Source organism: Pelophylax lessonae (genome assembly GCF_965119305.1).
Source record: "Pelophylax lessonae genome assembly, chromosome: 1".
Taxonomy (NCBI): Eukaryota; Metazoa; Chordata; class Amphibia; order Anura; family Ranidae; genus Pelophylax; species Pelophylax lessonae.
The window spans coordinates 543,196,625-543,213,568 of NC_138768.1; the positions used below are offsets into that span (position 1 = coordinate 543,196,625).

Below are 16,944 nucleotides of genomic sequence, written 5' to 3' on the forward strand. Positions count from 1 at the left end.
CATAAAGCCCCGACTGGTGGAGGGCTGCAGTGATGGTTGACTTTCTACAACTTTCTCCCATCTCCTGACTGCATCTCTGGAGATCAGCCACAGTGATCTTTGGGTTCTTCTTTACCTCTCTCACCAAGGCTCTTCTCCCCCGATAGCTCAGTTTGGCCGGACGGCCAGCTCTAGGAAGGGTTCCGGTCATCCCAAATGTCTTCCATTGAGGATTATAGAGGCCACTGTGCTCTTAGGAACCTTAAGTGCAGCAGAAATCTTTTTGTAACCTTGGCCAGATCTGTGCCTTGCCACAATTCTGTCTCTGAGCTCTTCAGGCAGTTCCTTTGACCTCATGATTCTCATTTGCTCTGACATGCATTGTGATCTGGAAGGTCTTATATAGACAGGTGTGTGGCTTTCCAAATCAAGTCCAATCAGTATAATCAAACACAGCTGGACTCAAATGAAGGCGTAGAACCATCTCAAGGATGATCAGAAGAAATGGAAAGCACCTGAGTTAAATATATGAGTGTCACAGCAAAGGGTCTGAATACTTAGGACCATGTGATATTTCAGTTTTTCTTTTTTAATAAATCTGCAACAATGTCAACAATTCTGTGTTTTTCTGTCAGTATGGGGTGCTATGTGTACATTCATGAGGAAGAAGAATGAACTTAAATGATTTTAGCAAATGGCTGCAATATAACAAAGAGTGAAAAATTTAAGGGGGTCTGAATACTTTCCGTACCCACTGTATATACAGCCACCTTTTTAAAGACCAGTTCACAACAAAGTGCTTAGCTATATTAAAGTAGAACTATAGGCAAAATGTTTTTCTTCTTTTTTCATTTTGAAAAGAGTAAGGCCCCTTTCACACTACGTCAGTTGTCATCCATTTTTCGTCAGTTGTTATCAGTTTTTCGTCAGTTGTTATCCGTCTTTCATCCGTTTTTACATAGAGATGCATTGATGTCCGTTTTTCATCCGTCAACGGATGGATGAAAAACTGACAAACTGACAGCGTGTGTGAAAGGGGCCTAAGGGAGAGTTATAACCGCTGTCAGTTTTTTTTTTTTTACATCTGTGTTCCATTGGGGAGATATACCTTCACTTCCCTTCCTGTCCAATAGCCAGAACTGGAAGGGAGATGAAATCCCTGTGAGTTAAGGCAATCTATTGGGGCCCCCCTATGTCACCAGAATAAGTGGCCCCATTGGAATAACTGTTCTGGGGACAACCCAAAATTTGGGATTTTCTTTCACTTTCAATTTTGATAACGGTAAACAGGACAAATAGAGAGGGTGAATTTCCCGAACGGGGGCACAGACAGCAATATAAACCCAACAGGTGTTCTAATCCCTCTCCACTCTATCCAAAACTAAGAAAACGTTTTGTCTTTAGTAAAACTTTAAATAGGAAATAAGAAATTACAATCATGAGAGAGTAAAAATATTGGTGTGTGTGATTGTAAAATGCATGCTTACTTTTTCCTTTTTGTCAGGAGTCATGAAAGTGTACGCTGTTTGCTTGGTGTAAGTTGTCTCACACTGTCCCTATGCAGAAGCTGCAGTTTGCGACAGCTTGCTTCCCCCTCCCTTTTTCAAAAATAGGGAATGTGCAGCAGGTGAAAATTGCAAGTAGGCTCCTGATCTCTACATTCTTAAAAATCCTCATAATCTTTTTGTTCTAATGAAGATATGGCAGCTATTTCAACTTGAGCACCGAGTCCTCAGGGGTGCCATGGCAACAGCCCAGTCTAAGCACGATATGGTTTTAACTCCTGTTTACAGAGAGCACAGCCTGCACCTTCTCCTGGCTCTCTCCTTCTCCCTGTTGGTATCTGAAAAACAGAAAGTTGAGATATCATCATTGTCATGGACATGTTGGGTGGCCCGCACAGCTTTCTGTTTTGCCAGCTATGGTATAGATAGCAACAAGGAGGAGGAGAGCCAGGAGGAGGTGCGGGCTGGGCTCTCTCTTGCTCTCTCTACACAAGAGTTAACACAGGATCCCTCTGTGATCAAATTGTACAGGGGTTGATTACCTCCCCCAATGTCCTCCCCACACTAAACCTGTCCAGGCGGCAGAAATTGTGGATGGGGAGGTCATCAAACCCTGTACAGTCGAATCTGAGAGCTTGCTTGGGGGTGGAGGAGCACAGCCTACACCTCCTCCCAGCTCTCTCCTCCTAGTCACTACTCCTGTAATGATAAGATTTACAGAATTTGTGCTAGGAGGGGGGGCTTTGGGCAGGGAGTTGTGCTAGTAGTAGGGATTTGGGAACAGGGGATTTGCTTTGGAAGTGGTTTGTGCTAGGAGGGAGAATATTTACAACTTACAGATCATTGAACTCTCCTTCACAGACTACAATTTAGGGCTTGTTAACACCAGGTGTAAACAAGCACATGCAAACTTGCACGATTTTCTGTACTCCACAAAAATGTGCTGCCTTTTGCAGATGCGCGTTGGTGCCATCAATTCTTAGTGACATCCCCACGGATCTAGCAAATGTGCGTAAATTTGCGCTTGCTAAAAAGCATGGTACTGCAGTGCTGCACAATTTAAAAATCAAGTCTATACCTTATTGTGTGTGTTTCACACGCATAGAGTAGCCCATAAGCCCCGGAGGATTTGGCTGCTCGAAGACCAGGCCCTATTTTGCGATTCGGCACTGCGTGATTTTAACGGACAATTGCGCAGTCGGGCGACGCTGTACCCAAATGAAATTGATGCCCTTTTTTCCCACAAACAGAGCTTTCTTTTGGTGGTATTTGATCACCTGTGCGATTTTTATTTTATGCGCTATAAACAAAAAAAGAGCGACAATTTTGAAAAAATAACAATATTTTTTCACATTTTTTATATGAAATTCCCCCCAAAAAAATGTAAAAATCAAATTTTTTTAACATTTTAAGCCAATTTGTTTTCTGCTACATATGTTTGGTAAAAAAAAAAAAAAAAAAAAAAAAAAATCGCAATAAGCGTATTTTGATTGGTTTGCGCAAAAGTTATTGCGTTTTCTAACTAAGGGAAAGATTTTTGTCATTTTTATTGTTTTTTTTTTTTAACGAGTAATGGCGGCGATCTGCGATTTTTTTTGCGGGACTGCGACATTGCGGCGGACAGATCGGACCTTTGACTGACATTTTTGACACTATTGGGGGTACCAGTGACATTACTACAGTAATCAGTGCTATACATATGTACTGTTACTATAAAAATGACACTGGCAGGGAAGGGGTTAACTTTATTAGTGATCAAGGGGTTAAGTGTGTCCCTAGGGGCGTGCTTCTAACTGTAAAGGGGCATGGCTAGTGATGTAACCACAGAGACATACCATCCTACATAGCAGGATCGTATGATCTCTGCAGTTAGATCAGGGAGAATGACAGGCGGCTTTGTTTACATTAGCCGCCTGCCTTTCTCCCTCTGCACGGAGAGATCGCGAGTGACCGGCGGACATCCGAACCGTCGGTCACTCGCGCGGACATGTCAGGGAACAAGCGGGGGCGGGAGCGCGCCTCCGGCGGCCCGCGCTCGCCCCCTAGAGGCTCGTAGCGAAGTAGCCCTACGTCACTTTGCCTGTACGGGGCTGACCGCCGCAGTAAATAGTCGTGCGGCGGTCGGCAAGTGGTTAAAAAATGTGACGTGCGGGAATGCGCAAAAAGACGTGCAAGCTCAGACACACCTCCTGAGGACTGGTGTGGCCTGGGATTGTGCACAATTCTAAAGGGGAAACAGTGGGAATAAAATAATGGCCACAGTCATTTTGAGTTGCTTCCTTAACCATGGTAAAATAATACATCTTTTTGTGGGCTTCCAAGTTTAATTAAAAGCTGAATATTGGCCACAAAAAAATCTTCTGTATAGCTTTAGTGACCTAACCTCATGACATAAAACTAACAAGTGTATGGCCAGCCTTCCTTTGTGCTTTGGTCAATGACACTATTGTCACAGCTGACACTGCCAGGTGCTGCAGAAGACAGAAATTTGCTATGTGACTCCGTGACATCCAGTTATACCTCTGTTTTGAGCATAACAGACATGTTGAGTTGAATCTGCTGTACTTTGAGGAAATTCCTAAAATCTGTAATTCTTCTGAAAGTTGAACTGAATGATACTTGGTGAATATTTGCAAATAGAAGATATAGGGGACAGATGCAAATGAAAGCATACTGTATGCAAGCTGGTGCCCATCTAGAGGTCTGTTACTGGGGTGTTTGAATCAGATCTGTTGCTGATGCCATAATGTCTGGTTTGACCTATAGCCTGAAAGAATGTTTATTTTTGGAAAGAAACCGTCCCCCCCCAAAAAAAGAAAGTGTTTAACCTAATGAAAAGGCCAAAACATTTGTTGAAGGCATATCCTTACTATAGATTGCTAGATGAACCAACATGTAGGGCAGGGGTCTTCAAACTTTGGCCCTCCAGTTGTTCAGGAACTACAATTCCCATCATACCTAGTCATGTCTGTAAATGTCAGAGATTTACAATACCTCATGGGATGTGTAGTTCTGCAACAGCTGGAGGGTCGTAGTTTGAGGATCCCAGATGTAGGGCTCTATCAGCAATCATAGCCAAATGCTGCCCTAAAGCAGTGAGGAAGTATATAGGTATATTGATGGTTTGAAAAGGACCAATTTGCTATAGTCCATGAGTTGCAGGAATGAAATTAACAAATGTAGTTTAGCACTGACCAGTAAAGTAAATTCATTTATTACAGGTATTTTGTACAGCATTGACAATTTATGCAGCGCTTTACATATATTTTGTACTTTCACATCAGTCCTTGCGCTCAAGGAGCTTACAGTCTAAGGTCCCTAACTTACATTCATACATACTAGGACCAATTTTAAAACAGGAGACCATTAACTTGCCAGCTTGTCTTTGGAATGTGGAAGGAGACTGGATTACCTGGAGGAAACCCACACAGGCTCAGGGAGAACATGCAAACTACAGGCAGGTAGTGCCATGGTTGAGATTGAATCTGACAACTCTAATGCTGCTATACGAGTGTGCTAATTATGTTGTTACAATTGCATCTGAAAATTGATGGGTTATATTAGGTAGCAAATAAACATGTTGTTGTCCCCGAAGTTGATGTGTTGAAAGCAGAACAAAAATGTGCATCTCAGTTTGTTGTATATTGAGCTGTGTAGACACAGGTCGGTCAGGGGGGCCCATGCTGATTCATGGCCATAGCCGAAAGCACCTACAATGGGAATGTAAGCATGATAACCGGACCACAGAACAATGGAAGAAGGTGGTCTGGTGTAATGAATCACATTTTCTTTCCCTTCATGTAGATGGCTGGGTACGTGTGCGCCTCTTACCTGGGGAAGAGATGGCACCTGAACTTCCTAAAGGGAGAAGGCAAAACAGCAAAGGTGGCAGAAAGCAAAGATATCCTGTTCAATGTACCTGGTGTACAGGAAGGAGACATTACACACAGGAGACCCTGTACAGTGTACCTGGTGTATAGGAAGCAGAGATGATGACACAGAGTAGATCCTGTCCAGTGTACCTGGTATATAGGAAGCAGAGATGATGACACAGATGAGATCCTGTCCAGTGTACCTGGTATATAGGAAGCAGAGATGATGACACAGAGGAGACCCTGTCCAGTGTACCTGGTATATAAGAACGAGAGATGATACAGAGGAGATCCTGTCCAGTGTACCTGGTATATAGGAAGCAGAGATGATGACACAGAGGAGACCCTGTCCAGTGTACCTGGTAAAGGAAGCAGACATGACACAGAGGAGATCCTGTCCAGTGTACCTGGTATATAGGAAAGATAGATGATGAGACAGGAGATTCTGTACAGTGTACCTGGTTTAGGAAGCAGAGATGATGACACAGAGGAGATCCTGTACAGTGTACCTAGTATAGGAAGCAGACATGACACAGAGGAGATCCTGTACAGCGTACCTTCTTTAGGAAGCAGAGATGGCACAGTGGAGATCCTGTCCAGTGTAATTGGTATATAGGAAGCAGAGATGATGACACAGAGAAGATTGTGTACAGTGTACCTGGTATAGGAAGCAGAGATGATGACACAGAGTACATCTTGTACAGTGTACCTGGTATATAGGAAGGAGAAATGATGACACAGAGGAGATCCAGGCCAGTGTACCTAGTATAGGAAGCAGACATAATGACACAGAGGAGATCCTGTCCAGTGTACCGGTTATATAGGAAGCAGACATGACACAGAGGAGATCCTGTCCAGTGTACCTTGAATAGGAAGCAGACATGATGACACAGAGGGGATCCTGTCCAGTGTACCTTGAATAGGAAGCAGACATGATGACACAGAGGGGATCCTGTCCAGTGTACCTGTTATATAGGAAGCAGACATGACACAGAGGAGATTCTGTCCAATGTACCTGGTATAGGAAGCAGAGATGATGATGCAGAGGAGATCCTTTCCAGTGTGCCTAGCATATAGGAAGCAGAGATGATGACACGGAGATCAAGTTCAGTGTACCTGGTATATAGGAAGCAGAGATGATGAGACAGCAGAGATCGTGTCCAGTGTACCTGGTATATAGGAAGCAGAGATGATGAGACAGCAGAGATCGTGTCAAGTGTACCTAGTATATAGGAAGCAGAGATGATGACACAGAGATCATGTTCAGTGTACCTGGTACATAGGAAGCAGAGATGATGAGACAGCAGAGATTGTTTTCAGTGTACCTGGTATATAGGCAGCAGAGATGAGGAGACAGCAGTGATTGTGTCCACTGTACCTGCTATATAGGAAGCAGAGATGACGACACAGCAGAGACTGTGTCCAGTGTACCTGGTATATAGGTGCAGTGCCATCTTAAGAGCATTATTGGCCCCCGGGAAATGCAGTGCACTGTGGCCCCGCCTACACAATCACCCACGGGAATAAAATGGCAATTATCGATAAGGCTATATTTATTGGTACCTCCAACAAAATCAGTGTTTAAACATTAAATTATTAAATTATTTAAAATAAGGCAGAAAAAAATTTATAAAAATTAATAATTAAAAAAAAAAAAAGTGAAAAAAAAAAATAAAATGCACGGATATCCTTATTCATTTGGGCATCAATTGTATACAAAATAAAAGGGACATACAGATGTTTTGGCTTTCTGAACATACAAAGACAATATTAATTTCTGCACATAAAAAAAGTTAGTACTTACCCTAGAAAGCAGAGATGAGGACACCGAGAAGATCCTGTCCAGTGTACCTGGTATATAGGAAGCAGAGATGATGAGACATAGGAGATGATGCACAGTGTACCTGGTATATAGGAAGCAGAGATGATGAGACAGCAGAGATGGTGTCCAGTGTACCTAGTATATAGGGAGCAGAGATGATGAGACAACAGAGATCCTGTCCAGTGTACCTGGTATATAGGAAGCAGAGATGATGAGACAGCAGAGATGGTGCCCAGTGTACCTGGTATATAGGAAGCAGAGATGATGAGACAGCAGAGATGGTGTCCAGTGTACCTGGTATATAGGAAGCAGAGATGATGAGACAGCAAAGATGGTGCCCAGTGTACCTGGTATATAGGAAGCAGAGATGATGAGACAGCAGAGATGGTGTCCAGTGTACCTGGTATATAGGAAGCAGAGATGATGAGACAGCAGAGATGGTGTCCAGTGTACCTGGTATATAGGAAGCAGAGATGATGAGACAGCAGAGATGGTGTCCAGTGTACCTGGTATATAGGAAGCAGAGATGATGAGACAGCAGAGATGGTGCCCAGTGTACCTGGTATATAGGAAGCAGAGATGATGAGACAGCAGAGATGGTGCCCAGTGTACCTGTTCTAGGAAGCAGAGATGATGAGACAGCAGAGATGGTGCCCAGTGTAACTGGTATAGGAAGCAGAGATGATGAGACAGCAGAGATGGTGCCCAGTGTACCTGGTATATAGGAAGCAGAGATGATGAGACAGCAGAGATGGTGTCCAGTGTACCTGGTATATAGGAAGCAGAGATGATGATACAGCAGAGATGGTGTCCAGTGTACCTGGTATATAGGAAGCAGAGATGATGAGACAGCAGAGATGGTGCCCAGTGTAACTGGTATAGGAAGCAGAGATGATGAGACAGCAGAGATGGTGCCCAGTGTACCTGGTATATAGGAAGCAGAGATGATGAGACAGCAGAGATGGTGTCCAGTGTACCTGGTATATAGGAAGCAGAGATGATGAGACAGCAGAGATGGTGCCCAGTGTACCTGTTCTAGGAAGCAGAGATGATGAGACAGCAGAGATCGTACCCTTTGTACCTGTTCTAGGAAGCAGAGGTGATGAGACAGCAGAGGAGATCGTACCCTTTGTACCTGTTCTAGGAAGCAGAGGTGATGAGACAGCAGAGGAGATCGTACCCTTTGTACCTGTTCTAGGAAGCAGAGGTGATGAGACAGCAGAGGAGATCGTACCCTTTGTACCTGTTCTAGGAAGCAGACATGACAGAGTAGAGTGTAGTAGGAAGCAGACATGATCGTGTATGTAGGCAGAAGGCAGGCCAGTGATTGGAGAGAGTAGAGGAGGAGGTGCTGTGTGTCCGGGCCATGCTGTGCTCAGTCAGTGCTCAGTCAGTACACAGTGACACCGGTGCTGTGCTCAGGAAGCAGGATCTCTTCTATAGGGGGGAGTAGGCGGAGAGCCCCAGCACTGACGGCTGACAACAAAGACTGCACACAGGAGGGAGAGAGAGGGGGAGCAGCAGACCTGCCTGTGTATAGACGGCAGCACAGGAGACAAGGGGAGGAGTGAGAGCAAGCGAAAGGAAAACACAAAGGAGAGCAGAGGACTTATTTGTACAGGCGACATCTCAGACATGGAAAATGGAAGAAGGAGATGGTGGGGTAAGTGTGTGTCCCCCCAGCTGTACACCGATCACCCCCCTATTGCTGTGTGTAAGTTTGTATTGTGTTCTGAGATCCATGCTTCTCCTGTACTGCCCAGTCCATTCATTCATATGGGCTGATCAGCAGGAAAAGTTGCAGTCAGCTGTATGAGTGGGATCCATGTAGGAGATCTCCTCCTCCTCCTGGAGTGATCAGTATAATAGGATCACCATGAGCTGACTTTACTTTCATCAGCTTGGCTGCCTCTCCTTTATGTCATAGTGACAGTTGTATTGGAGACCCCATCCCCCATGTGTCCCTTCCTGGGTGTCCTGACTTCTTATGGGGAAGTCATTGTCATCTCCTTGCACATCTAGGGCTGCCACTGTTTACTCCTTGCTGCTAACTTCTGCCTTCTTCTGTCTGATGTATATTGTTGTCTTATCAGATGCACTTTATTGTTGTTGTGTTTGTATGTAAACCTTTAGGTTTATTTATAATTTATTAACAAAACAAAAAAAAAATCTGGAAATGGAAAATAACATTTGACCACAGGAACAAAGAGGATTTGTGTCATTTTCTTAAAGTGACACTAAACTCTGGAAAACCCCATTCCATTCACATATGTATTCTTAACTCAGAAAAGTACCTTCTATTGCTCCTAGCCAAATTAATTTTTTTGCTGCTGCAGTGACCTGGCATTCATTTACTAAAACCAGAGAGTTCATAATCTGGGGCAGCTGTGTATGGTAGCCAATCAGCTTCCAACTTTAGCTTGTACAATTAAATCGGAGTTCCACCCAAAAGTGGAACTTCCGCTCATCTGCTTCCCCCCCCCCCTCCGGTGCCACATTTGGCACCTTAAAGGGGGCAGGGGGGAACGGAGACCTGTTTTTGACAGGTACCCGTCCCCGCTTCCATGAGACAGAGCCACGGCCCTGTCCCTTGGAAGTTCGGCCCCCTCCTACTTCCCCCGTTGCCGAGCCAATTAGAATGTGCATGCGCAGTAGGGAACAGCCTGTGAAGCTGAAAGGCCGGTTTCCCCTAGAACGAATGGCGGTGGCGGCAGCACCCGAAAGCCAAGCCAAAAATTGGCTGGGGCGCTGACATCGCGGGCTCCCTGGACAGGTAAGTGTCTATATATTAAAAGTCAGCAGATACAGTATTTGTAGCTGCTGACTTCTATTTTTTTTCCTCAGCTGGAACACGTCTTTAAAAGTGGAACTTCCGCTTTAAATAGTCCTAACCCCCTGACATGCCACATTTGGCATGTCATTTTTTTTGGGGGGTGAGCGGGTACCTATTTTTGACAGGTACCCGCTCCCACTTCCGCTCAGAGCGCCGCGGCGCCCTGAGCGGAAGTTCTCCTCTCTCCTTCCCTCCCTGCAATCTTCTGGGACATGTCAGAGGTCCCAGAAGATTGCTGGCCAATCATGACGCATAGTGCAACTAGCGCATGCGCAGTGCGTACCCGGCTGTGAACAGCCGTGTGCCCACATCAGTGATGCCGGCGCCGCAGAGCAGAGAGGGAGAAGACCGCGCATCGCTGGACCATGGAACAGGTGAGTGTGCGGTTAGGCTGGAACTCCGCTTTAAGCTTTGACAATATAACCTGGAAGCTTATTGGTTTCTTTGCAGAGCTGCACTACATTTTGCACTCTCCAGTTTTAGTAAATCCACCCAAAAGTGTTTGGTTACCAGTGATAAACTAGGTGTGTTCAATCACAAACCTGAACCTGCTTCAGCTATCCCTCTAGGACAGTGATGGCGAACCTTGGCACCCAAGATGTTTTAGAACTACATGATGCACCAATACACTGCAGAATGCACAAGCATCATGGGAAATGTAGTTCCAAAACTTCTGGAGTGCCAAGGTTCACCATCACTGCTCTAGGAAGTTGTCAAAGCTGACAGCGAATCATAGGTGGTGGAGGCATTCCTCACCTCACAGCTGCAAATTTACATACCCCTGCTGGGCAGAGAATTCCTCCACCACCTTTGGTTGGCCGCCAGGTTTGACAGCTTCCTGGCAGGATAGCTCAGGTGGATTTGGACACGAGTTTGAACCTGCTTGAGCTATTCCGCTGGGAAGTTGTCAAAGCTGAAAGAAAATCATAGGTGGCGGAGGCATTCCTCACCTCGCAACTGCAAATATACACACCTCTACTGGGCAAAGAATGCCTCCACCACCTATGGTTAGCTGTCTGGTTTGACAGCTTTCTTGCGAGATAGCTCAGGTGGATTTGGACACGAGTCTTAACCTGCTTCAGCTATCCCTCTAGGAAGCTGTCAAAGCCTACAGTCAATCATAGGTGGGGGAGGCATTCCCCCACCTCGCAGCCGCAAACATACATGCCCCTGCAGGGCAGAAAATGCCTCCACTACCTATGATTGGCTGTCAGCTTTGACTTCTTCCTGGTAGGATAGCACAGGTGGGTTTGGACATGAGTCTGAACCTGCATAAGCTGATTCGCTAGGAAGCTGTCAAAGCCGACAGCCAATCATAGATGACAGAGGCCTTCCCTACCTTAAAGCTGTAAATATACACACCCGTGGAGGGCAGAGAATGCTCCCACCACCTATGATTGGCTGTCAGCTTTGACCGCTTCCTGGCAAGATGGCTCAGGTGGGTTTGGACAGGAGTCTGAACCTGCTTGAGCTATCTCGCCAGGAAGTGGTCAAACCTGACAGCCAGTCATAGGTGGCAGAGGCATTCTCCAAATTGAAGCTGTAAATATACACACCCCTGCAGGGCAGAAAATGTCTCCACCACCTATAATTGCCTGTCAGGTTTGACAGCTTACTGGCAAGATAGCTCAGGGGGATTTAGACACAAGTCTGAACCTGCTTGAGCTATCCCAATAGGAAGCTGTCAAAGCTGACAGCCAATCATAGGTGGTGGAGACATTCATCACCTTGCAGCTGCAAATATACACACCTCTGCAGGACAGAAAATGCCTCCATCACCTATGATAGCTGTCAGCTTTGACCACTTCCTGGCAGAATAGCTTAGGTTGGTTTGGACTCTTTTCTGAACACACCTGAGCTCATCCTTTATTGGCTACATTCATTCTTCATGGACCTGCTGTATGTAGGGAGGTAGCCACCCTCTCTTGCTCAGTAGCCTGAGATGGACTAAGGACTATGGATGTTGTAGTGTGCATAGAGCAATGCACATGACCACAACTAACTGCAGAAGTGACAGGGAAAAGGAGAGGTTTGGGAGCTCACGGAGGACGTTGCAAGGAAGCAGAAAAACACAGCGAGAAATGGTTTAATGAAAATTGGATTACAGGGCCCATGGGAAGTAGATGTGTGTGGATTAATTTTGTAGTATAAGGATTTAGCGTCACTTCAAGCTATAGGTGCACCGCATGGAAATTTTAGTAATACAGGATGCACTTGGCCGAAAACTGAAAATGACAGTTTTTAAAAATGATTTATAATTTTATACATGATTGTATTATATTTGACTTTTTAATTAACCACTTACCTACAGGGCACTTTCACCCCCTGCCTGCCCAGGACAATTTTCAGCTTTCAGCGCTCTCACACTTTGAATGACAATTGTCATACAACACTGTACCCATATGACATTTTTATAATTTTTCCACACAAATAGAGCTTTCTTTTGGTGGTATTTAATCACCTCTGGGTTTTTATTTCTTACAAAAAGATAAAGAAAAAAGACACAATTTTGAAAAAAAAAAGTTTTTCTTATTTTCTGTGAGTAAAATTTGCAAATAAATAATTTTTCTCTTTCACTGATGTGCGCTGATGAGGCGGCACTGATAGACTGCACTGATGGGCACGGATGAGGTGGCACTGATGAGGAGGTACTAATATGCTGCACTGATAGGTGGCCCTGAGATGGGGCACTGATCGGTGGTACTGATGGGCACTGACGGGCGGCACTGATGGGCAGCACCATCAGTGCCCATCAGTGCCTAGATGAGCAGGCACTGATGGGCACTGACTGGCAGCACTATGGGCACTGATTGTGGGCACTGATGACGGGCACTGAAGGTGGGCAGTAATTTGCACTTTATTTACATTTTGTGTAATCAGGGCACTGATGATCAGTACCCTGATTACTTGTACTTGTCTCCCCTATGAGGAGGAGCCTCTGACAGTGTGAGGCGAGGAGAGGCGAATAACGGCACTTCCTCATTTACATGTGACCAGCTGTGATTGGACACAGCCGATCACGTGGGTAAAGAGTCATGTCAGTGATTCTTTACCGAGATCAAGGTTGCGCCATGTCCTAGCAACACGGTGCGGCCACGATCGCCGCTCCGCGCGCCCCTGTGGGCACGTAAGAGAGGCTGTTATGGTGCGCAATCATATGACGGCGTCCCAGAACAATAGCTGCACCGCTCTGCCGTCATTTGATGGCGGGCGGGTAGCAAGTGTTTAATATCATGAATTTAAATAAATATGAATTTATTGTCGACCATTATTGGCAACCTTAGCGCAGGAAAAGCTCAAGAAAAATGCATCCCTTTAAATTCTATGTATGTCTTTACACTGGTCCGTTGGGCTTCTGTTGTGATGTTAAAAATCCTGCTTGCTGCATTTTTGGACAGTTAAAAAAAAACGCATAAAAAACGCACATAGTTGTTGAAATGCATTGAAAATGCAGCAAGAACGCCTTAATAACGCACTCGTGTTACGTTTTTGATGTGGTTTGTGATGTGGTCACATGACCTATGAAAATCAAGCCATAACCGTGGTAATTTGCGGTAAAATTGCGCCAAAATGCCGATAGCGCCATATTCGGCCAATATGTTTCGGCGGCCAAAATTTCGATGCATCTCTACTCTCTGGCCATACATGTATAGACATTTCATTCAGCCTGTGGGTGGAACAAAAATAAATCCAACAGATTCCTCCATCCACACTAAAGTAGTAGGGTGAATGGAAAAAAAAGAGACATATTCTTCCATCCACAGCGAGGTGGATGGAGGAATCCCCTCCACCAGGACATTGTATTCTGACAGCCAGCACCTGCAGCTGTCAGAATACTCGAACAGTGACTGAATCCAGATGCAGGCCAGCAATTTTCCACCCAGCTCTTTCAGCAACAGTCAATTGAAGAATTGACTTTTTGAGCAGGGTGGTGCCAACAGGGTCCCCCCCCCCCCCAGTTCAACTTTGGACCAATTCAACAGGAATCATCAGAAATTCAAACCAGGTATGGCAGCCTTTACAGGTCCTGTGAAATGTCAGTTGATGTCTGGTTGCTATGGGTATCAGCTCTGTTGGAGCTTGCTCATGCACATAATAATAAAATTATGTATTAAAATTAGCTGGTCGCACACTGGCGACACTGTTTAGCATAGAGGCATAGATGGAGGAATCTATTAGAACATATTAGAAATCTGCATTAGGCTGGCCATACGCTAGTAGAATTTTGATTGAAATTTTATGTTTTAAGGGCGTTCGTTCAATTTTCAAACAGTTAGTGGGGTTAAACCGATGTTTGTCTTCGACTGCAGTGGTGAGAAAATTCAATGGAGCAGGATGAAAAAATGTTAACAGTGAATGTGGTTTTAACTCAGAAAAAAATGAATTCAGTCCAAAATCAAATGTTAAAAGCAAACTAAATTTTGAAGTACTTTTCTATGGAATTGGAGAACAGTACTTTTGTCTATGGAATTGGAGAACAGAGATATACTTACCTAATCCTCCAATCCTCCTCACACAAGACTGTTCCCTGTGGCTCCTAACCCCCCCCCCCCCCCCCCCCACACACACACACACATGGCCTAGCGGTCTTGTGACTCTCTAGATGTGAGGATTATTTGCGCTCGAACGTGTGTTTCCCCGCGTTTCAAATGCAAAAACGGGACCGATAGTCCACTGTTGAATCGCGGGGGAGCGCTGTTTGCAGGTGGAGCAGAGGATTGGGTGCGTATAAGCTTTATCCAATCCCCTAGATCAAAACAAGCAGTTTATTAACCCCTTCATGCTGACGGAATGCAAATATGCAGCCTCAGCTTCAGGGGGTTGTATTGGGGTGGTGCCTGCAGCTAGAGGCATCACCCCTGTAGCGTTGTTTATCGCCAATGGTCGCCTTTCATGTAATAACAAACGATGCGGCTGAGCAGCCGCTCTGTGTTTATTACAAGGAGCAGAAGTGGGAGTTCTACTGGGAGACCCAGGCAACCAGCTGGCATGTCCGTTGGCTAGCCAAAGACCCGAACAAAGCCTGATTCGGCTCTAATCAGGTCTCTGATGTAAAAACCCGGACATCACTTCAGGATACTGGAGCCTAAAAGGCGCCAGATAAAAAAAGAAAAAGACAGCATTCAAAACAGCAAAACTTGGTGTTTTGAATGCTTTTAAGTGCAGAGGAGGGGTCTGGGGTTTTAGACCCCAGACCCCTCTGTAAAGAGTACCTGTAACTGCCTAATACTGTCACCAGGAATGTTTACATTCCTTGTTACACCAAATAAAAGTGATCACTTTTTTTTTCTAAAGGAACAGTACAAAAAAAAAAAAAAAAAAATCAAAGTGCCGTGTCCCTCTGTGCTCGCGTAATATGTAAACGGTTTTTAAACCACACATGTGAGGTATTGCTGCGATCGTTAGAGTGAGAGCAATAATTCTAGCACAAGCTCTGTAAGGCTCCATGTACACGGGACATTGTAAATGGCCGTTTAGGAGCAGTTGGGCATTTTTTTCAGAAGCTCCTGAACCCACCTGCATGTTATCTTATCTGCCCATGTACACAGGGTCATTTACAGTCATTTGCAGGCAGTTGAGTTCAGGGACGTTTTTTGGAACGCAATTATTTGCGTTCGAACGTGTGTTTCCCGGCGTTTCAAACGCAAAAACGGGACCGAACGTGATGAAGTACGTTCAGCCACGTTATACTTTTTTTTTTTTCTTCCATTCAAAATCAATGGTTCCTTATGGGAGCCTATTGATTTGAATGGAAGTCGACTTGCGCTGTGAGAATCTTGAGGGGGAACTTCACGCCAAAAATGGGAAAAAAACTGCGTGGGGGTCCCCTCCAGGTTCCAAACCAGGCCCTTTGGGTCCGGTATGGAATTTGAGGGTAGCCCCACGGCGAAAAAACGGCGTGGGGTCCCTTATTCGGGCACGCAGCCCGGCAGGGCAGAAAGGGGGAAGGGACAAGCGAGCGGCCCCACCCCCCCTGGACCATACCAGGCCACACGCCCTCAACATGGGGGGGTGTTGGTGCTTTGGGGCAGGGGGAGCTCTGCACCCCCCACCTCAAAGCACCTTACCCCCATCCCCACAACCCTGGCCAGTGGTTGTGGGGGCTCTGCGGGCAGGGGGCTCATCGGAATCTGGAAGCCCCCTTTAACAAGGGTGGCCCCCCAGATCCCAGACCCCCTCCCTATGGGTATGGGGTACATTGTACCCCTACTCATTCACCCCATAAAAGGCAGTGTATGTAAATAACGACAGGAGACGTTTAGGAAAGTTTATTAAAAATCTTCATCCGGACTTCTCCGCTCTGGTCTTCTCCCTCTCCACTCTTCTTGTCTTCTGCTCTTTTGCTGTCCGCTCTTCTTCTGTCCAATCTTCTGCTCTTTTGCCCTCGGCTCTTCTTCTTCCTCCGGTCCTTCTCCGACGCTGTCCCCGGTGATTATGCCGGTCTCCGGTCTCTGCAGCTTGTTATATAGCCATTAGGGGCATGGCCTCCCGATGACGTCATTGGGAGGCCACGCCCCACTCATGTCATAGGGAACCATTGATTTTGAATGGAGGCAGAAAAAACGCTGCTAAAAGCAACGTGGCCAAACGTGCAATAACGCCAATGGAAAAAGCTACTGAAAGCACGTTTAACAGCTGCTTTTTCCCAGCGTCAGAACTAGCTTTGCAGCACGTTTTTTCTAACGTCCTGTGTACATGGAGCCTAACTCTAAACAGGTAACCATTAACATTTTTTTTAAAGTGTCGCTTTAAAATGTTTGGGGGTTCTAAGTAATTTTCTGGCAAAAAATACTGATTTTTAACTGTAAGCAACAAATGTCAGAAAAACGCTAAAGCCCCGTACACACGATAAGATTATCGAACGATCTGTTGTCTGTTTTTTGTGGCATGCTAGTCTGACGTGGAAAGTAAAGAGGTTATTTTCATATAAAT

General features: G+C 45.4%; 1 protein-coding gene across 2 annotated transcripts in view; it reads left to right on the forward strand.

Moving 5' to 3' along the window:
• PSD3 (pleckstrin and Sec7 domain containing 3) overlaps positions 1–16,944 on the forward strand; it is a gene marked incomplete at its 5' end in the record, with an annotated part of 867,292 nt that overhangs the window by 99,015 nt on the left and 751,333 nt on the right. Inside the window, one exon of one of the 2 annotated variants that reach the window (XM_082247749.1) lies at positions 8,614–8,841. The exons of the other annotated variant lie outside the window; for it this stretch is intronic. Within the exon in view, the coding sequence (XP_082103875.1) occupies positions 8,821–8,841 (21 nt within the window). Of the gene's footprint in view, positions 1–8,613; positions 8,842–16,944 lie in introns of those variants that run through there. 2 annotated transcript variants of the gene reach the window in all.